A 22,028-nucleotide genomic window follows, 5' to 3' on the forward strand; every position below is an offset into this window, starting at 1 on the left:
TCCCCCCGCCCTGTCCAACAGTATAGCAATCAGAATTGTTGTGTGAAAACCAAAAAATGCCAAACTGATTTATTTTCACAAAGGACATTCGCTATATAAAAAATCTTCAAGAATAGAATTTAAACAGTTAAAAAAAGACTTAAAGGCCACTGAGAGATCAAGGCTTTCTGATGTCATCCATACGTCTCTTTCCCAACCTGAAATTGTCCATGTCACGTGCCTGGCTATTAGGGTCTGAACTCTACATTAAATATCTAAGAAACAAATGAATTCAGTGGACTACCCAGCTTTATTTATAATCAGATTTATCCATGCATTAATAACAGAGTAATGATGAGCCAGTTAACTTGTGAATACACACTAAAACGTGCGACTCTGTCCGTGTTTCTGATTGATCGTGTCTTACCAGTGCTGATTGTTTGATGTGTACACGCTCATGGCTAGATTGAGAAACCCTGTTTTGATTCATGAAGTGTCATGTAATCACTTAGCTAACCTAACCTCCCTGCTGATGTTAGGCTAAACGAAGCCAGATAACCTGAGCAAGTTGAATTTGCGTCATAATAAAGTTTCTGACTTCACATTTTGAAAGAACACAATCATGTATGCTTTGCATTTTCTGTAATTATTAATTATTATTAATTATTATTATTGCTTGCCTAGCGCTGCCCAGTCACGTGACCGTACATTAAAACACAAGAAGGGAGGGGGAGGAGCAAACTGTGCCTGCTCCCTGCTGTGACACATCAAAGCAGCGGCACTTACACAGACAGCCAGGTTGCCTCTGATGAAACCGCAGCAGTGCATACAGGCGAGAAACAGAAACGAAAGTATTGATTTCATTACACTGGTACTGATTAATATCAATACAAACTTTAAATATCAATTGATATTGTTGATATTTGGATTGTTCTGCCCACCATTGCAATCCACAGAAATTAACGTCATAATCACACTCCCACAATCGGTTGGATATGACAGGCATTGCTCTAAAGTAGGAGTTATTGTGGTGCAATTTAGCCAGGACCGTTTTTTTTAAACTATAGTTTTAAATGAAACAGTTTAATTATTAAACAGAAACATGTTAACAAGCCACAAAAATGTATGTCACACTCACACTCCCGCTATACGTTTCGTGCTGAGCAGACTTGTCTCTGTGATTCAATTGGGTTGAATTTGACAGAAATGGGCGGGGTTATTTGCGGATTTGCTCCCGGTGAAGAGGCGCCAGAATTGACTGCTCTGACTCACTCTCGAAGCGGTCAGAGGACTGAGCGCTCGCCCAACTTTCGCTCTTATTCACCTGATCATCAACTTTAGGAGCTGCTTTCCCACCTGCTTTCAGCGCGTGTTTGTGAAAGTCAGCGGCTCTCTCAGCCTGACCGGAGAAACATCTGGAGAAGCCGGACTGAAAGGTGAGTTGTAACTTTCTCACCCTTGTTTGTATCTCAGAGGATATAGGCTAATTTGCACCAGTGAAACCTGCTCAAAAACTGACCTAGATTAAATAGATTAAATAGTGTGTGTGAAGCTAGATTTGAGAAATACGTGTGTTAGGGCAGGCGGGACGGACTGATACAGTTAAACAACACCGGAAGGCTGTATATACAGGTGGGGGAGGGTCCGCGCGCCAGGGGTCTAAACTCGCTCAGCTCCTCTCATTCCCCACTAGCGGAGTGAGACCCTAACCATCCTCACACACAAACTCCACGCCAAACTGCCAACACTCACGCTCAGGGGGTCCAAGGGTTCAGGACGGGTCCGGGAAAGCTGTTACATGGGGGATTAACTGCAGGTACTACGTGGGCCAAAGGCGGGAGCCCAACATGAGCTCCGCACAGGCATAGCGATGAGAGAGAGAGATACAGAGACACACACACACACACACACACACACACACACACACACACACACACACACACAGCGCCGGGACGATGACAACGTGATAGAATCCGGTAATTTTCATTTCAATTCAGTCTTTATTGACAGGCTTTATGTCCATAGAAACAAGACAAAACACACACACACAAAAAATTATATATATAAAATATAAAACATTGTAAAAATCTAAAACCATAATATTCATAAAATAGACGATTACTTAAAAGAAATCAATAAATGCACAAAAACTTCAACCAGTGCTTCCTCAGACTGGATGAGTAGCGGGAACCACTCAATGTGGGATCTGAGAGTGCTAAAATGATACTGTTACTGGAGCCATTGAAACTTCATCCATCTGCAGAGAAAAAGCAGCTCCACACACCTCTAAATGTGAACATTACATTTTTTAAAGGTGCTTTAAAAGTCCAAACACCCACAGCTGCAAACATCTAACTGGCACTGCACCCTATCCTAAAAAGGATCCTCATTGCATCATTATATGCAACATGCAGCTTCTTCATGCTGCATTGTTTGTAGGATGACCACAAGGGGGCAGTACATAGCGCTGTGCAATACACTTTAAACAAAGCCACTTTAACTGTGCATCAACAAAAGCTGAGGCAGAAATCCAGTTCATTGAGTTTCAGAAACATGTCACTGAGGTATGCCACAAGGTTTCATAAGAAAGTTGTAACAGTTAAATTTGAAACTTCATCCATCTGCAGAGAAAAGCGGCTGTCACACACCTTATCATTAAGGTGCTCCTCTTTGACATAGATATTTGCCTGCTGATTGTATTATTGGACAGAGGAATAGCCCATAGTTTGCTGGCTGCTGTGTCATCAATCATAGTGAAAACCATAGCCACAGCACAGGGAGTATTAATTCTTTGGCAGTTGTGCGGCTTTTGAGACTTTTGTCACTCAGTAGACAACTTTATACACTGAAAAAAAATTGGAGTGACATTTACTTAAAAAAAGCTAGGCAACTTTTTCCACACAGAAAGTGCTTGTAATCTTTACTCGGGCTATTTCTAAGTAATATTTACTTACTAGAACCATCTATTTTTTATGTGAAATACACAAGTAAATTGCACTGGCAATACTCATCTACAGGTTGTAACTTTTACTCAGAATACCATTGCATCCAATTACAAAACCCAAGTGAACATTGCTGATATTTCTTTGTGTTTCTTACTCATCTTTTCTTTGTTATATTCTATGTAATTATTAAGTAATATTTATTATGAATGTACTAGTTAATATTAATCGAATTGAATAAATATTCTTATTATTCTATTAAATAATAAATCAATATTTTCTAAAACAAATATTTGCAGCTTAAGAGACACTTTTATTTCACAGTTGAAATGGCATAGATATATTTAAAATATCTACATAACATTATAACCACAAAAAACATGGCCATAGAACTTCTTGATCGCAAATTTCAAAACAGAGCATATACACATATACAAAAAAACAACAACATGCTATTCAAAAACTCAGTGTGCACTGTCCCCTTTCTTCTAATCAACTTTCAGAACACATACATCAACTCTGTCCATTAACAGTTGCAATCACTACCTTTGCAGACATTCTCAGAACGTTCAGGACAGAAAGAACTTGTATAAAACTGAGCAACATTTGAAATTACTGTCAGAAAACAGACAAAATGCAAACAAATTAATTGTGCTGGACAAAAGCACAAATAACACTGGAACACTCACACTAAAAGTTTCTTGTGGAGAGACTGGACCTTTGGTGACATTTTAAGGATGTCAAGCTCAAGAAACAGCTTCTGAAATACCTCAAACGTATATTTCAGTTTCAGTGGGTAACTTAAGTTGACAGCATAGATGACACCCATGAGCAGGAGGCAAGCGTTTGTCACACTTCCGCAGTCCTCCAGAATTTCTGTCCCCTCAATGATGACCGACACGTTCACAGGATCTTGGTTTTCCTGTGCCACATTGGGATGGATTACGATGATCTTCATCATGTGATTACTGCAGTCCTCTTTCAATGCTTCTTGGCTGACGTCCTCCTGTGAAAACAAACAAACCACAATTAGAAATAACTAGAATAGATTCCAAGTAAAAGAAAAGGTTAAGAGAAAAAAAAATGTAAAAATAAAAAAGAGGTAGAGAATCTTTGACCTTCAATATATCATCACAAGTGAAGACCAGATTATAAGGTTAGACAATTTTAATACAGTCATTATGATCATCAGATACCTGATGGTCTTTGATCAGCTCCTCTCCACTCTCTCCAAGATACTCAACTAAGCAACGAATGATAATGTCCCTTCTGCCATCGACATGATGCTATTAAACCCAAAAAGAAAATTTATTGCAGAAAATACACAACATAACATATGTAACATACATACATAACAGCACATACAGATGTAAACAGAAAGTTACCCATGGAGAATGTAAGCCTGCAGCTACATTCTAACGTTGTGAAGTGTACAACTTAACATGAATTTCTCAACGATGTGTGTTAAGACAAGAGTCCAGTGCATATCATAATCTGTGGGTCCAGAAACTGTCTCTGCCCAGTGAGGAAAGTTTTCTGCCTCATCACTGGACATGCAAATGAATTTTTTGCAACATATCAGTACCTCCTATCACAATATTAACCAGTCAAGGACAGGAATTCCCACACACAAGAGTAATATTTTGGGAAATAATTGTATTGGAGTCTATGGGCAGCAGGAAGGGATCTCGCTGCACTCAGAGGGTCACTTTGAAAATTCTGTAAATTTCTCTGCTTTTGAGCGCATATTAAGTAAGAGATAACAGGTTTGTATACACTTGTAGAGACAATCATGTGCATAAATTGTTAATTGTGGCCACAGTGTCAGGATCAGGAGAACAGTTTCAGCCAACACAGACACTGATCAGAATAAAGGACAAGTTCAGTATTTTACACTTAAAGCCCTGTTTTCAGTTTATGATGAAATCGAACGATTTTGATTGAAATTTGGACACATGCTGCTGGCCCGAGCTTTTTTGGTTTCTGTGGTAGCACATCCCCACCTCCACAATGGCTTCATAGGTGCACTGGAACAATCCTTCCTAAAATGCATAAAACTGTCGTTTACAAAGACGTGAAACTCACCGAGTGGTCAGAAGTGTTCACTGATATGTTCACACAAAAATCGCTGCAAAAGATACTTTCCAACTGGTTTTTATTGTAGTTTTTGTCCAACTCCATTGACTTGTATTAGATGTGCTGTGATGTACGGTATTAGTCCGCCGCTATTCCATTCTATTATTCAAGCTCTCGGCGGAAGAATGTACAGGTGTAAGGCGTTTGAAAAAATAGGTCCAGTTTTACAACAAATGGTAAAACACCTGTTGGAAAGCATTTTTGCAACGATTTGTGTGTGAACATATCAGTGAACACCCCTGACCACTCGGTGAGTTTCACGTCTTTGTATGAAGCCATTGTGGAGGTGGGGGTGTGCTACCACAGAAACCAAAAAAGCTCCGGCCAGCAGCATGTGTCCAAATTTCAATCAAAATCATTCGATTTCATCATAAACAATCTGAAAACAAAGCTTTAAGTTTAAAATAACAAACTTGTCAACTTGTCCTTTAAATAAGAGTGATACATTCTCAGTGTGTATGACCTCATCTTTTCCATTAGATTATGTAATTAAAATAATTTAAAATTTTACCTTATTGAGTGAGTCCAACATTGGTTTTATTTTGGTCCCTGCAGTCCCGCCCTTCCTTCGAAATATCTCCAGGAGTTTGGTGGTGTACCTGTCCAATCTGGACAAAAACGTTCGCTCCAGATGAATTGTGGTTATTCGCTTAAACTCCTCTTTGATCTGAAATGAGAGATAAAACACAAAATCATGTCAAAGATGACTCATGAGATCTCACATACACTTAGTTGCTGCATGAACAAGAACTGGATTTACCTGATTTTCACAGAACAGAGAAGGCCACCTCTCTAAGAGGTCTTGGATTGCGGGGCAATCCTTGACAACCTCTTTTCTTCTCATAGCGAAAGACTTCTCCATTTTCTCATTAATTGCCCTCTCATTGTTCTTCTTCTTCATTTCCTTCAGCAAATCTAGTCTATCCATCTCTAAGGTTTCCTCAGTCTCACCGAATGGCAGTGGTGGCAGATAGTTGACTTCAGCTTTTTTGGCCCTTTTAAAGCCTTTAAGTGAACCCTCTTCACTGGAGCATCGTCTCTTCAGTGTGTTCACCTCGAGCTCTGGAATGGCTAATTGGCGACCTCTTAACTTTGCCCTGTAGTTGCCCATTTTATACTTTATCCTCTGTTGCCAACCATATAGGCCATTAAAAGAACCTGGCTCTTTGAGGCATGGGTATTTTGCTACCAAGGCTTCAGCAACAGCTAAAATCTGGACACCAGTTGGATATGCTGTGAAGCCAAATATAGTCTCTGCAAGCTTCTCAAGAATGCTACTAGTTACGCTTGGGTTGTTCAAAAGTGTGCCATCATTTTCATAAGCTTGCTTTCCTGCTTCCAGTGCAAGGTCTATATCATAAGAGAAGTCTGGTATTTCAAACTTAAATGGCCATGGCTTAGACCTGTAGGATGGTCCACTCTCATCTGGGGAGGACAACAGGATTGTGTCGCATACAGATGAGGAGGAGCTTGCTTCTGTAGATAGTGGAACTGGAGATTCGACTTCTGACATGTCCACAGTAGTGAGACTTAAGATTACTGGTTCAGTTTTTACTACTTTGAGGTTAGCTTTATCTTGTACTTCCTCAATCGAGGTCAAAGTGAAGAACTGACCATCGAAATCCATGTCCTGGTACATAACAGTGAATGGTCCTGTAATATCAAATGTCTCTCGAAGAACATCATTGAGGTCCTGAAGTGTGCTTGGGATGCCTGCAGGTAAAAGTAGTTTGTGGACATCATCCTCCCCAAAAATTATCCGCAGTTTCGCTGAGGGTGCCATATCAACAGGAAGAAGCTGCAACAACAGAAGAGAAATACAGACATTTATTCACAAGCTTCTCTCCTCACATTTCAAAAAGATAGGCAAATGTGGTGCTTTAAAGTTGTCAGGCGTCTTCCTGCAAGGGTGTATGAAGCCAAAGGATAAAAATCTTTAAGCTCTCTTTGCTCAAGTAACTGCACACTCCCTGTGTTCTCCAGCTCATAACTCCTCAGGTGTTCATTGTACCATGTATTTTGTTGTCTCACGAAAAAAGTCAGTTTGTTACAAATCACCATTATCTGTAACACTTCAGAAAAGTCAGGCAGTCCTGCAGTGGAACCACAACACAACAACATTCCCACTGCATAGTTGGTGCCTAAACTGCACACATTATTGGCAACATGCACAGCTGTAACAGCAGGGAATCTGCATTTCACCAGGTCTTTTAGATCATCCTTAAGCACATCTAAAGAGACCTCTGTTGTTTTTGTGACCGCAAGTGATGGTTTGACAGAATGTGATTGATGATATGCAACCATGAGCTGGTGCTTATTTGCAAGAGACAGCAAAATATTCCTGAAACAACCAGTGTGTCTTACCACCTTCTTGAAAAAGCTGTGTTTGGCCTCGAATCTCATTGTCCAGAGGGCAGCTAGGGGGCCAAATTCCCGAATGAGCTGAGGATAGTGCTCAAGGAAATGGTGCTTGGGAATGAGCTTATGTTGGGGGAAAACATCAAGGAATCTGCTTCGGTGTTCTGAAATGATGCTGTCAAGATAGCAAATGCTTTCTTCAGTATGGGCTCGAGACATGACAAGGTCCACAATGTCTTTCAGTGTCATCAGCATCTGCCATACAGGCTCTTGTTGGGGTACTTTTAAACCTATAATCAGAGGCAAAAGACGTAATAAGCACCAATTTTCATGTGCGTTGCCCCCTACTGATTTTCGAGTCGAAAAGTTAGCAGGAATGAGATGAGGGCGATTTGTTTTATCACTCCACTTGTATGGGAAATTGGAAATGGCATCATTCAGTTCCATGAGAGAAAAATATTTTTTCTTGATCAAGTTATCAAATGCCAAAGCCAGTTCCACTGGAACAATACCCTCCAGCAGATCATGTAAAACATCTGGAGGGTAACCAGATGTAACATGAAAATGCTCAAGTTTTTCTGACAATGCACACTGTTTTTTTACACCATAACAATGAGGGTGATCTGGACTAGACACAGCTATCTGTACATGCAGTGTATGTTGATCTTTGGTTCTTTGATGAAAAGACCCAGATCTCACTTCATTGGACTGAAACTTGGATCGCTCCCCAACACAAAACCGGCAGATGTATGACCCTGCAAAGCTTTCGACAAATCCTGCCACAGAGTGCGCCCCCAAATTATCTGCCACCACACTGACCACAGTCCCTTTAATGGCTTTCCCTAACGCTGGAACAAAAAGACCATCTTTCTCCAAGCTTTGGATATCTGTTAACAGTGGCTCTAAAACTCGCTGGAATCCAAACTGCTTGGTGTCTTCAGCCTTACACAGAATTGCAAGGTAGATTGATGTCAATGTGGAACGTAATTGCACCGGAATGTTTCCCAACACCCAATAGACAGCTGTGACTTTGTGCTTTTTTCGAGATGTCCCAAGAGGATTACATACCTCAAAGTCATCAATGTACAGGATGAGACTCACTCTGTTCTCCTCTACAGAGAAAAACTTGTTGTTTTGATAGTGAGATCCATCACGAAATGTCTGGTACTTAAAGTCATTTTCAGTTTTTTTTTCACCTTCAAATGTGTTTTCTTGAAAAGACTTACTTAGGACCTGCACCAAGGAGGGCAATATTGGGACATACTGGAAGGTTTTGCCCTTTTTTTTTATCAAGTATGTGTTCTTCTGGTTCAACAACTGAAAAATGCTTCTTCATAAATTCTCTTCTCTTGTAATAAGTTGTGAAAGGGCCACCTGTCCCCAAGGCAGTACTTATAGGGTGTGTCTCACAAAGATTTTTCACTAAATCTGAGATAATGGCTGGATCCAGATCACAGTTATGGCTTTTCAAGGTGGACACCACCACATCTCTTAAAAGTGGACCAGATGCAGAGGTGGATATAAACTGAAGCTCATCTACTATTTCATCAATGCATTTGTTTGGGACATTGAACATGCTTTCTAACTTTAAAAATAGATGGCCAAATTTCTCTTTTATATCTTGAGACAACTCCTGTGGTTCCCCATCCCAAAGCTCTAAGCTCTCTTCCACATAGGTCTCATCCTGAGCAAACATGGGTTCATTAGGTTTGCTTTTTAATACTTCAGTTTTAAAATCCTCAAGGGTGTGTGACTGGTGTTTTCTGTGTCTATGTGTAGCAAAGGTGGAATAAATATTTGTACTGAAGTTGCAGTCTTTGAAGACACATGCAACTACTTCAAACTTCCTTAAGTGGTTGTTAAGATGCTCAAAATACTGCTTCTCTGAATTAAAAAAAACAGAGCAGCAAAGTAGACAAGTAAATGAAAGAGGTCCACTTTGTGTGACCATCTTCACATGGTGTCGAGACAAATGGGTCTTAAGGGCATTAAATGTTTTAAACGAGCAAGGGCAATCAGTGTGAAGACAAGGGACTGACTGGCTGCGACCACCATTTCCATGCTTTAGTCTGTAGTGTTTTAACAATCCCAACCTCTTCTCTGACTCAAAGCTACATATCTTACACATCCATCTCATGTTGTGGCACCTTAAACAGACAAATTATGTGACAAGTTAAACCTAATCGTTACTAATTTGATCTTACCTTGTGGAGTTCAAATTAGCAGTCAGAAGGTCCTATGTTCTGTAAAAAAAAAAGAAAAAAGAAAAAAAAAAGAAAAAAGGTTATCTATATGCTTTTCAACTAATTTCTACTAACTCAAGGATGCACACTGATATTATTATTATTTTTTTTACATATGTTAGTTCGGTGGCAAATTTAAAACAGGTCAATATGAAGACTTGAGTGAAATCGAGTGCGTATATCGTTTTTTGTTTTGTTATTTTTCAAAATACACCTCATGGCAGCTGTGCAGCAATTATTTTAAACTGGACCGTGGTCGTTTTATTCACAAAGACGTTAGTTAAGGCAGCAGGCGTGTGTTGTTTAGGTGGCCATCTAAGCTGTAAAGTGCTGTGGGAAATTCTGGACATACCTCCTGCCAGGAAAGTTAGTCAGCAAGTCTAGCAGGAAAATACACTATTTGCTAGCGCAGCTTCTTTCAGTGCGGAGAAACTGACTTAAATAGGTGAGCCAACAGGAACGTACAAAGTTTGTTCCGCTTAAAACTTACATTCATGGTTCTACTTCTTCCCGTTTCCGTCAAGTCTGCCAACCGTCGAAATGTGGACCATGGTATGTCTGAAGAAAGACCGCTCAAATGTGGGGAGGGGCTTTGACGTCATGCTCCGAATGCAGAGAAGGTGGCCATATTCACTGATGTCACTCCATTACATTTTACTTGGAAATATCAACTAATTAAGCCAATGAATTGGTTTAGTGAATATTACTTGGATCGAATGATTCAATTTACATACAAAACTGAGGACACATAATTACAAACAATCCTCAAGTAATGCACTACAAGAAAAACTGCTATTTTAAAGTAATAGCACTGAATTTGTAATTTTTTGTAAAATTTATATAGCTAATTGAAATAATAATTACAGGGCCAAAAAAACATTTTTTTCAGTGTAGGAGATGAGATGAGCATCTGCCGGCACAAATGCAGCTTTAGTAAAGAGACACTGTTCTTTGCTGAACCAAACCATTGAGACGTTAAAGAACAAAGTGCTTCCTGCAGCCTTTCTTTTGCATGCATCAGGCACACGCACGAAGGAAATGTGTTTCATACAGTTATTAGACCAGTCTTATCTTATCATGGCCCTGCTTCGTTCTGGTTGTAATTTTGGATTCTAAGATATTTAATGTACCATAATAATTCATAACAATTTATAGCTGTTGAGAATTTATTTTGCTTTTTATGCTTTTTGGCTAAATTACCCCCTTACAGACATACTGCCATATCTAATTTGTTACAAAATTAAATCAAATCCAACACAAAAATGAGTATGATGGACCATGTTTTGGTTTCCTAGAACAGGAAATGTTCCTGTTAGATGTTTTTAGGAAAAGAAAAAAAAAGTACTTCTTCTGGTGTAAGTCCTTCTAAGCAACCTAAGCTGCTGGGCTCTATGCTGATTAGTTCAGAGGCTCAAGAGTAAGAGTAAGCAGCACACACGTGACTTTTGGTGGGCAATTTGTTGCTACTTGTGTAGTGTATTTTTGAAAAGCAACAAAGCCTCAGTTTGGAGAAACTTAGAGAAACCCACAAGACATCCATGGTTAGTTGTATTTTGACATTTTCCAACTATTTGCTCATAATGTGTGCCAACAGGCATTTTCAGCATTTTCCTTTTCTGGATATTTTTTAGATATTAATTATTTATTTTTATCAGGATATCAACATCTGAACTTTTTCATCCCTCCCTGACGACTACAGTAAAAAACAGAGGTGTGTTTAGTTTCAATGTGAGTCTTCTGGACAACAAAACTGTTCGAAACACCACAGTTTTTTTCCGTCTTAAGAACAAACACTTGACATACTCTGCTTTTATGTTCACGATTGCAGGAGAAAATGCCTCCCAAATGATCAAAGAACACTGGAGATATTAGGGACTTTCTTTCCAAGCAAACGGTAAGTAAAAACTAATAATACTGCAATGTTATTGCTTCCCCATTTCTACTCTGTATTTATCAGCCAAATTAATTTATCTGTGCTTTTCTTTTTTTAACAGAACAGTCCCAGTGGCAGCAGCAGCAAAGCAAGCATGCAGTCAGAAGGACCTAAACCCCCTCAGGTGAGGTCTTATGTCAGTGTGAAAATAGCTGATTGAACAATAAACAAGCTCGTAGGTTCTTGACATGTTTAATATTTTATGTAATCATGAAATATGAACCTTTACATTTCTGACACTGTCAATGAAAAGTGAATCTGTGTGAGCTTTATAGGGAGTTGAAGTATGATTGATGAGATATGCACATACCAGTGATTTGGTCTGAGGGCCACGTCATGCTTCACATCTCTGCAAGGGTCTGCTTCATATTATTCAACACTGTGTGCAACCCACAAATTGTGACAAAGGAAGGTCTTACAAGGAGATTCACCATTTTTCACACTTTTGTAATCAGAATACAAAATTTTAATACCAAATATTAAAAAAACATGACATAAAGGTATTTTTAAATAATCTACATTACAAACTAAAAAAAAACAAAGCAAGACAAAATACATTATTAGGTTAACCTTAAAAAACAGGACTTCAGCCAATATTATTACAAACACTAGAGTTCCACAGGGTTGTGTCCTCAGTCCCATCCTCTACACCCTGTACACCCATGACTGTGTCACCTCCAACAAAGATAACATCGTTTTGAAGTTCACGCCCGACACTGCAGTGATTGGCCGCATCACTGGAGGGGGCAAAGCAGCTTACAGGAGAGAGGTGGCCGGTCTGGTGTCATGGTGTGAGGACAACAACCTCACCCTCTACACTGACAAGACAAAGGAGATGATAGTGGACATGAGGAAGAAGAGGAGGCCTCACCAACCACTGTCTATCCAGGGACTTGAAGTGGAGAGGGTGAACAGCTTTAGGTACCTGGGCGTCTACATCTCTGAGGACCTGACCTGGACACTGAACACCACACAGCTGGTCAAGAAGGCTCAGCAGCGGCTGTATTTCCTGAGGAGGCTGAGGGAATTTGGTATGTCGGCCAAGATCCTCAGCAGGTTCTACAGCTGCACTGTGGAGACCACACTGACCAGCTGCATCACTGCATGGTATGGCAGCACTACTGCTATGGACCGCAAACGCCTGCGGAGAGTGATAACAACCGCGGAGAAGATCATCAGGAGTCCGCTGCTCTCTCTGCAGAGCATCTACAATCACAGAGTCCAGAGAAGAGCTGCCTCCATCCTCAAAGACCCCACATGCCCCAACACGGACTGTTCACACTTCTGCCCTCAGGACAAAGGTTTAGAAGTGTGAAATCCAGAACATCCAGACTCAACAACTCCTTCTTCCCCACTGTCATTGAACAGCTGACCTATTTTTGAACAGTAAAAATAATTTTTTGCACATCAGGTCATCCTGCATATTAAGCCAGCATATTACAGCCACAGGTCTTTTGCACCTCTGTTTCACAATTCAATATTTTGTCTCCTTTTCTGTCTTCATTTATTTATTTGCACTATTTGTATTTTTTCTGTTCTATTTCTATTGTATATATTAACCGGCATCTGAGGGTGGACAGCAAAGAAAGAATTTCATTGCATAGAGAAATGCTTTTTTTTTCTTTGGACACATGACAATAAACACTTTGAATCTTGAATAATTTGATATGTATTTATATATTTTAATATCTGTTATTTCTGCAGGGATTTACGCCAACTCGACCAAAGGAGGAAAATGACAGTGATTTCACTGTAAGTGTACCGTGTTACATTACATGACCAAAATACTGCTCTGCTTCTTTAGTACCACTGTGTTTCTAACCATCTCGCTCTAATTTCCTCTAGGTTCAACATTCCCATGAATTTACGGTGAAATTCAGTCAAGCTAGTTATGAATATACTGTTCAGTGTAATCAGCTTTGCACAGTGCTGGAAGCCATAAAATCAAATGAGAAATGCAATGAGAAGATTAAGTGTGCAGATGAGAACATTATCATTCAGCTAGGTAAAGAGGATAAGAAGTCAATTGTTGCAACACATTTCCCCTGTTCTTGCATTGATGATGGTGAGTGTCTGATCATATCATGTAGAGCAGAAAAAGTTGAAGGTAAAGTCCAACATTCCAAAATAGTGCATCCAAAAGGGCACTATTCTGTCTTCTATATAGACACAGTTGGTGGGCTACACACTAAAACAAAGGAACTTTTTAAAAATAATGATGTAAAACAGTTCAAGAACCTCTGTGTTTATGGAGAAAAGGGAATAACTGTGGCTGAGGCTCTGAAGAGAGACGGTCGCTTCATTGATGACCTTGGTAACTTTGAGCTGTCCAACAATCAGGATCCCAAACGCCTCACTGTATGCACACAAAAGGTAGAAATCCTACACCAGAAACAATTCAAGATACGCCTTCCAAAAGAAAACAATGGAAAGTCGCAAGAAAGCCCAACAAATAATTCTCAAAGTAATTGTGAAAGAAGATCAGGGTCAGAGATCGTCTATTTAGCACAACAGGAGGGAATCCGTGTAAAAACCGCAGTGAAAGAAACCAGCAGTGATGTTGATAGAAACAAGATTTATGAACTACTGCGTGAGCAGTTTCCAGATCTGAAACGATGGATGGAGAGTAGATTCCCTGGTGATTTGTATCAGGAAGCACTGAATCTCAGGAAGGAAAACTTTGGAAAGATCCAGCAGTCCTTCAGTGAAGTTCACAGAGTCAGGAAGCTGCTAGAACTGGGAAAGTCAGTTTGCAAAGTCATTGTTAAGGATGTTTCTATGGGAACAGGCTTTGTGCTGTTTGATACTTTCATCCTGACTAGGGCACATTTGTTTGATGGTTACGTTGAAGGAAAGGCGCTGCAGCAGGATGTAGAAGTGTTTGCTGTATTTGACTACGAGAAGTCTGAGCCAGAAACAAATTTCTACTACTTTAGAGCAGAGAATACATTCACTGACTTTGATGCTGATCTAGATTATGCAGTTCTGGAGCTCAACCCTGAAGGCTCAAAACCAAACCAGCAAACAAGAGCACAGAACATAAAGGTACCACCAGGGCTGCTCAGTGAGTTTGGACCACTGCCTGCCAATGGTGAAGCCTGCATCATTGGACACCCAGCAGGGGGGGTGAAAAAAATGGATCCTACATGTATCATTGAGACAGATAAGAGAGGGCAGGCTATTGATGAACATTTGTATCAGTACAAAAACCTGCTCATCATCAAAACAATCAGTGATTGGCTCAAAGAGCATGGCATTAATGACATATTGATAGGTGGATGTAAAGCAGGAAAGGTAGCGACCTACCACACTTTCATGTATCACGGTGCCTCTGGTTCTCCAGTGTTTGATGGACTTGGCAGAGTTTTTGGTTTGCACACTGCAGGTTATGTCTGTGATTCAGTCAACAGTGATGAGAGCGTCATTGAATATGCCATTCCTCTTCTTACTATATTTGAAAACTTTGTGGAAAATCTGAAGGAAAGTGAAAATGAGGAGCTGTTGAAGAAAGTTGAGAAGGCAGCAAAAAGAAACCCACACCTGAAAGAGATACTCAATGCTGAGGAGCCAATGGAAGTCAGTTAGGTATACAGATTAGGGCAAGTTGCAAACTATTTCTGATTTCAGAGATTCCTTTTTTTCTAATGCATTATTCTTCAAAGAATTGAACACATAAGATGTAACCTGAACCTGTGCCTCTGGGGACCTGTGGTATAAGGCACAGGAGGATTTGAAGCTTAGTGAAGTTACTGTAGCCCTATACTGAGAGAGATTACAGTCAAAGCTTATACTGCGGACATAACCTCATGCTGAGTAAAATAATTTATATAATAAGAAAACTTCTGACTTTGCGACTGAAAAACACAGATACTGTGTATTTACCCTTAAAGGCACACTACAATGATATAGAAGTGATGTTTTAAAACCAAGCTTGTAGCTGGCCTTAGTTTAATGTTTAGATTTTAGTAGAAGTTTCTACTTAGTGGGTGTGTAGCTGTCTGTTCAGATGTATTACCCAGGGTTTTTATTATGTCTGTTTTTTTGTTTTGTTTTATAACTACTGGTGGAATGAAAACCATCCTTTGAAAATCATGTTTTTTACCCCTTGTGTTTTAACATTGCTGTGTATGTTTAGTACAATGTAATACAAACCATATGCTGTTAACCTGTTTGTGACATGTTTAGTGTTGTCATTATGAACTATAATGTTTCTTTGTTTTAAACTTTCCTTCCTGTTGAAAAAGGAAATTTGTTTATTTCAAGTCAAGATTCTTTACACTCTATTCTTGAAAAACCCACACAGGAAAAGATTTTCTGTCAGACACATTTTTTGAGGCTTGGTGTACATGTCTTTTTGGCAAAACTTCCCAAAGATAAAACGTGTCATAGTGAGTAACACCAATCCTTTTCTCCTGTTATTATTTCAGTTCTGAATAAAATTAAAAAAAAAATGCTAAACTCACCTTCATGTTAGAGTGGTTCAATTTTTCAAAACTGGTGGGAGAAATGTTTTGTTTCATCCAAGTGACTTCTTCGGTCTAGAGAGTATAAGAATATACTTATACAGTGGGGCAAAAAAGTATTTAGTCAGCCACCGATTGTGCAAGTTCCCCCACCTAAAATGATGACAGAGGTCAGTAATTTGCACCAGAGGTACACGTCAACTGTGAGAGACAGAATGTGAAAAAAAATCCATGAATCCACATGGTAGGATTTGTAAAGAATTTATTCGTAAATCAGGGTGGCAAATAAGTATTTGGTCAATAACAAAAATACAACTCAATACTTTGTAACATAACCTTTGTTGGCAATAAAAGAGGTCAAACGTTTACTATAGGTCTTTACCAGGGGCCTGTTCTTCGTACCTCGCTAAGTAAGTTAGCTGGATTAGATTGTTGACGATTTTGCGTGATCCTGGATCGTTCGGTTCCCCGAAGCTCATCCGGGACTTGCTGTCATAGCAACAGAGCCGTAAGCGTAAACCTGCTGGGGAGCAGGTTTACTTTATGTAAACAGGATTAGATCGCGGCCACGCAGGTATGTCCGCTTCATTTATACGAAAGCAACAGCGATATTCCACCACTGTTTCACCATAAATAAATAACATCAATGTAACTAAAGACAGTGCAGCACCTGATCCATTTATTGATTTCACACAGGTCATTTCCTAAAAAAGGGAAATGTACTATTAACATTCTATTACATGTATGCGATTATTACAGATGTAATTCATATTTCAGAGTAGTAATTGTAAATTACTTCGTGTAATCAAGATGGGAGACCACGGCTATAAAAGCGAAGGTGGATTTGGGAAGCCTGTCGCAGCCATGTCCTGTCCGTTTACGCGACCAACCCATTGCGGAAGGTGCAAGATTGATAAGGAGAGTCCTCAGAATTCAGCGTATATTGCGGGATAGACAGGATCCTTTAGCTCAGCGCGACAGTGTGCTCATTGAGAGATATCGATATTCCCGTGAGGGTATTATTTACTTAACCAACTTGTTGACGAGGGGGTGCAGGACCACCACCTGTCTTTTTTTCCTCTGCCCTTTTCTTGGTTGCTGTTATGAACAAACTAACAGAGTATTACAGGCCAGTATTACCTTGCCAAGAGACGAAAAGCAATCTAAGAGATAAATATTACCATTCTGTAGAATACTCCTGTATTCCACTTTTACTTGTTCCCATGTTCTTGTGGGTCCTGTTGTGGCTCTAATGTGAAAGGGGATATAATATAACATATTATAATATAATATAATGCCATATGATATTGGACAATATAGTGTCATATGATAGATCTACCCTACCGCCTAATGGTGTTGGCCAGAGGGGCCGATGGCGCGATATGGCAGCCTGGCTACAACCGTAGCTGCCTCCACCAGTGTGTGAATGTGGGAGTGAATGAATAGTGGTATCGTACAGCGCTTTGGGTGCCTTGGAAAGCGCTATATAAACCCAATCCATTATTATTATTATTATTAAATTACCTACGAGTTTGATTTGTCAGCAACTTTCTGCCAGCCCCTCTCTCCTTGCTTTTGCAGCCTTTGCAGTGTTCTCTTGCGTTTTAATTAAACTCTGAAACTCCTGAAATCCCTCAATCAAGAGTTCTTGCTCTGCTGCCGGAAAATACCGTGCACGCCCCTTCGACATTTTCGCCGACCAATCAGCGGGTTGCCGATCAATGTTTCTACTATCGATGCGTAGCCCCTTTTACGACACCCAGTGATGTCACATTACTGCGTCCAGCTGTACTAATCGTCAACAGCAGGTGTGTTCGGGGAACCGGATTAGCGAGCTCACGGTTAGCGCGATAGTTTGGTCTTGGATGTGTCATTTGATCTTGGATGTAGTAAGCGACGTACGAAGAACAGGCCCCAGGTTTGCACACACAGTAGCTGGTATTTTGGCCCATTCCTCCATGCAGATCTTCTCGAGAGCAGAGATGTTTTGGGGCTGTCGCCGAGCAACACGGACTTTCAACTCCCGCCACAGATTTTCTATGGGGTTGAGGTCTGGAGATTGGCTAGGCCACTCCAGGACTTTCAAATGCTTCTTACGGAGCCACTCCTTTGTTGCCCGGGCGGTGTGTTTTGGATCATTGTCATGTTGGAAGGCCCAGCCGCGTTTCATCTTCAAAGTTCTCACTGATGGAAGGAGGTTTTGGCTCAAAATCTCACGATACATGGCCCCATTCATTCTGTCCTTAACACGGATCAGTCGTCCTGTCCCCTTGGCAGAAAAACAGCTCCATAGCATGATGTTTCCACCCCCATGCTTCACAGTAGGTATGGTGTTCTTGGGATCCAACTCAGTATTCTTCGTCCTCCTAACACGACGAGTTGAGTTTATACCAAAAAGTTCTACTTTGGTTTCATCTGACCACATGACATTCTCCCAATCCTCTGCTGTATCATCCATGTGCTCTCTGGCAAACTTCAGACAGGCCTGGACATGCACTGGCTTCAGCAGCGGAACACGTCTGGCACTGCGGGATTTGATTCCCTGCCGTTTTAGTGTGTTACTGATGGTGACCTTTGTTACTTTGGTCCCAGCTCTCTGCAGGTCATTCACCAGGTCCCCCCGTGTGGTTCTGGGATCTTTGCTCACCGTTCTCATGATCATTTTGACCCCACGGGATGAGATCTTGCGTGGAGCCCCAGATCGTGGGAGATTATCAGTGGTCTTGTATGTCTTCCATTTTCTGATGATTGCTCCCACAGTTGATTTTTTCACACCAAGCTGCTTGCCTGTAGATTCACTCTTCCCAGTCTGGTGCAGGTCTACAATACTTTTCCTGGTGTCCTTCGAGAGCTCTTTGGTCTTGGCCATGGCGGAGTTTGGAGTCTGACTGTTTGAGGCTGTGGACAGGTGTCTTTTATACAGATGATGAGTTCAAACAGGTGCCATTCATACAGGTAACGAGTGGGGGACAGAAAAGCTTCTTACAGAAGACGTTACAGGTCTGTGAGAGCCAGAGATTTTCCATGTTTGAGGTGACCAAAAACTTATTTGCCACCCTGATTTACGGATAAATTCTTTACAAATCCTACCATGTGAATTCATGGATTTATTTTTTCACATTCTGTCTCTCACGGTTGAAGTGTACCTCTGGTGCAAATTACTGACCTCTGTCATCATTTTAAGTGGGGGAACTTGCACAATCGGTGGCTGACTAAATACTTTTTTGCCCCACTGTGTATATATATATATATATATATATATATATATATATATATATATATATATATATATATATATATATAATAAACACCCAGCACGCCCCTGCGGGCAGTTTATCCTTCAAGCTCGGGTCCTCTACCAGAGGCCTGGGAGCTTGAGGGTTAGCTTTTCCCAGGACTGCGCTCTTCTGGACAGAGATCTCCGATGTTGTTCCCGGGATCTGCCTATCTTGGGAGTCACTGCTCCTAGTGCTCCGAATACCACGGGGACCACCGTTACCTTCACCTTCCACATTCTCTCGAGCTCTTCTCTGAGCCCTTGGTATTTCTCCAGCTTCTCGGGTTCCTTCTTTCTGATGTTGCTGTCATTCGGAACCGCTACATCGATCACTACGGCCGTCTTCTTCTGTTTGTCTACCACCACTATGTCTGGTTTGTTAGCCACCACCATTTTGTCCGTCTGTATCTGGAAGTCCCACAGGATCTTAGCTCGGTCATTCTCCACCACCCTTGGGGGTGTCTCCCATTTTGACCTTGGAACTTTCAGGCAATATTCGGCACAGATGTTTCTGTATACTATGCCGGCCACTTGGTTAGGGCGTTCCATACCCTGCTGTTATGTGCTGGATTGTCTCTGGGGCATCTTTACACAGCCTGCACCTGGGGTCTTGCCTGGTGTGATAGGCGCTGTCCTTCAGTCCAGCTTTGTCCAGCTACTGGTAGGATTTCTGGATATCAGCCACCTCCTCTATCTGCCGGTGGTACATACCGTGCAGGGGCCTGTCCTTCCATGATGGTTCCTCGTCTCCCTCCTCTTTCCTCGGGCGCACTAACAGAAACGAGGCTGCTGGACAATGGCGCCACCAGGCCCTCTGACCACCACCAGTAGGCAACGGGTGAAGTGTCTTGCCCAAGGACACAATGACCGAGACAGTCCAAGCCGGGGCTCGAACCGGCAACCTTCCAATTACAAGGCGAACTCACAACGCTTGAGCTACGATCGCTGGTCGCATAAGCGTACGACAAGTGGGCAAAACGCTAGATAGAGAGTCGGCACGACAAGCTGGAGAAGACCCACTCACCACAGCGAGGTCCGACTGGAGTGTAAGCCGGTGAAGCAGGCAACATGAACACAGGAACACAGCCTGCAGTAATAGGTCAAGCTAGGAATGAGACCTGTCCATCCACAGAGCCAAAGCTGCCCCATGCTGTTGACAGACAGGGAGGGGGGCTGGCAGCCAGAGGTGGGTAGTAACAAGTTACATTTACTCCGTTACATTTACTTGAGTACGTTTTTGAAAAAAATGTACTTTTAAAGTTTACTTTTTACTTTTTTTACTTTTTACTTTTACTTGAGTACATTTGTGAAGAAGAAACGGTACTTTTACTCCGCTATATTTGCAAAATTTAACTCGTTACTTTTTAAAAAATAATTAGTTTAACACATTAGATAACATGCCGCCAGTGGAGTTTCCGGTAACTTTTTTACCAATCACATGTGGCCATGCAGTCACATGACCAGTTTGAAACTGTGGCGGGCAGAGCGGGCCAAGCATTTCAAAGTAGCAGCAGACACACGGAAAGAAAAAACCCATGAAAACATGGCAGAGCCAGTCGTCTACACTAGAGCTGAGGAGGATGAACACCCTTGGCGTCACATACAAAGAATGTTTTGCTTAAAAGAAGTACGAAAGAACAGCTATGTCTTCAGCGTCAGTGTCTTCAGTGAGAGCCAAAACAACAACTTTTCAGCGTGAAAAAACTCAACTCGTGTAACCTGAGGAAAGGGTAAGTTTTCTCTAAATATCTTTGTAGCTGTGGTTCAGTCTTATGTTACAGCAGCGGTGTCGAGCTCGAGCTGCGAGTGCAGCTTCGGCTGTCCTTTTAACTGCTCGCATGGTTAATGACGCTAGAGTTCCACGCACATGCCAACTAGAGATGGACCGATCCGATATTACGTATCGGTATCGGTCCGATACTGACCTAAATTACTGGATCGGATATCGGAGAAAAATAAAAAATGTAATCCGATTCATTAAATATCACGAAAGCACCTCACAAAACTTGCAACATGCCGTAACTCACCTCAGAACGTTAGCACGTCGGAGCAGTATGCATCACGTGATAGAGCGGCTGTGGCATGCGGGACCTGTCGGTGGTCTGGATAGCATGTGGAGCTTCGCTAGCAACCCGGCATTTCATCTCCGACAAAGTTATCCCCGAGAGAAGTAAAGCAAGTGTGTAAGTCCATCTCTGAATGTTTGTAAAGCATTCCTGCATTAAGCTTAACAAGCGACTGCCTCTCGCTCTCCGGCTGCTACTTCAATCATGAAACTGCTTAATGATCAGCTGATCGGCTTTTCTGTCGCGAGTCCGTGTCTCTGGTTTGTTTTTGGCCCACTTTGCACCAGAAAGAGGAAACCAGCGGCTGAACAACAGCAGCACGTTTAAGCTTGATCAGCTGTTGTTAGAATTTATTTATTATTACTTTCTACTCGAGGATCTTTTTCTACGTAGCTGACGGCTGGTAACTGTGCAGGGGCGGATCTAGCAAAGTTTAGCCAGGGGGGCCGATAGGGCATTAACAGGGAAAAGGGGGCACAGAGACATACTTTTCTTTCTTATTCTCATTTAAAATGTCGAGCTTTTAATAAATAATTATCCGAATCTTACACCCAAAGTTTTAATTTGATGTAAAATGAATAGAAGTCAATTACTGTATATAGTGACTATTAAGTCTAATATATATACCCTA

General features: G+C 41.1%; 2 protein-coding genes across 3 annotated transcripts; one reads left to right on the forward strand and one right to left on the reverse strand.

Annotated features, from left to right (window-relative positions):
* Positions 1-3,221: 3,221 nt before the first annotated feature.
* Positions 3,222-9,659, reverse strand: LOC308395721 (uncharacterized protein). The gene is made up of 5 exons (XM_080880688.1): positions 9,620-9,659; positions 5,818-6,855; positions 5,569-5,724; positions 4,118-4,207; positions 3,222-3,927 (listed from the first exon to the last, which is right to left on the reverse strand). Exons 2-5 carry the CDS (start codon positions 6,838-6,840, stop codon positions 3,607-3,609), a joined length of 1,590 nt encoding a protein of 529 aa, XP_080736814.1. The 5' UTR covers positions 6,841-6,855; positions 9,620-9,659; the 3' UTR covers positions 3,222-3,606.
* Positions 9,660-11,294: 1,635 nt separating this feature from the next.
* Positions 11,295-15,922, forward strand: LOC308393339 (serine protease FAM111A-like). 2 transcript variants are annotated; one of them, XM_080877027.1, is made up of 5 exons: positions 11,295-11,369; positions 11,487-11,552; positions 11,653-11,715; positions 13,296-13,343; positions 13,437-15,922. In XM_080877027.1, exons 3-5 carry the CDS (start codon positions 11,686-11,688, stop codon positions 15,174-15,176), a joined length of 1,818 nt encoding a protein of 605 aa, XP_080733153.1. In that variant the 5' UTR covers positions 11,295-11,369; positions 11,487-11,552; positions 11,653-11,685; the 3' UTR covers positions 15,177-15,922. The 2 variants fall into 2 exon arrangements, with proteins under 2 accessions (XP_080733153.1, XP_080733154.1); XM_080877028.1 differs by having other exon boundaries at positions 11,312-11,386.
* The last annotated feature ends 6,106 nt before the right edge of the window (positions 15,923-22,028 follow it).

This window comes from Rhamphochromis sp. 'chilingali', assembly GCF_963969265.1.
Source record: "Rhamphochromis sp. 'chilingali' genome assembly, chromosome: 1".
Lineage (NCBI taxonomy): Eukaryota > Metazoa > Chordata > Actinopteri > Cichliformes > Cichlidae > Rhamphochromis > Rhamphochromis sp. 'chilingali'.

Bases quoted from the DNA above. Each gene is read 5' to 3' on its own strand.
- LOC308393339 (XM_080877027.1), top strand. From the start codon at position 11,686: ATGCAGTCAGAAGGACCTAAACCCCCTCAG. The intron at 11,716-13,295 runs GTGAGGTCTTAT...TTATTTCTGCAG, and splicing joins AAGGACCTAAACCCCCTCAG to GGATTTACGCCAACTCGACC. The intron at 13,344-13,436 runs GTAAGTGTACCG...AATTTCCTCTAG, and splicing joins AAAATGACAGTGATTTCACT to GTTCAACATTCCCATGAATT.
- LOC308395721 (XM_080880688.1), bottom strand. From the start codon at position 6,840: ATGGCACCCTCAGCGAAACTGCGGATAATTTTTGGGGAGGATGATGTC. The intron at 5,725-5,817 runs GTAAATCCAGTT...CTCTCATTTCAG, and splicing joins CTCTGTTCTGTGAAAATCAG to ATCAAAGAGGAGTTTAAGCG. The intron at 3,928-4,117 runs GTATCTGATGAT...TTGTTTTCACAG, and splicing joins AGCTGATCAAAGACCATCAG to GAGGACGTCAGCCAAGAAGC.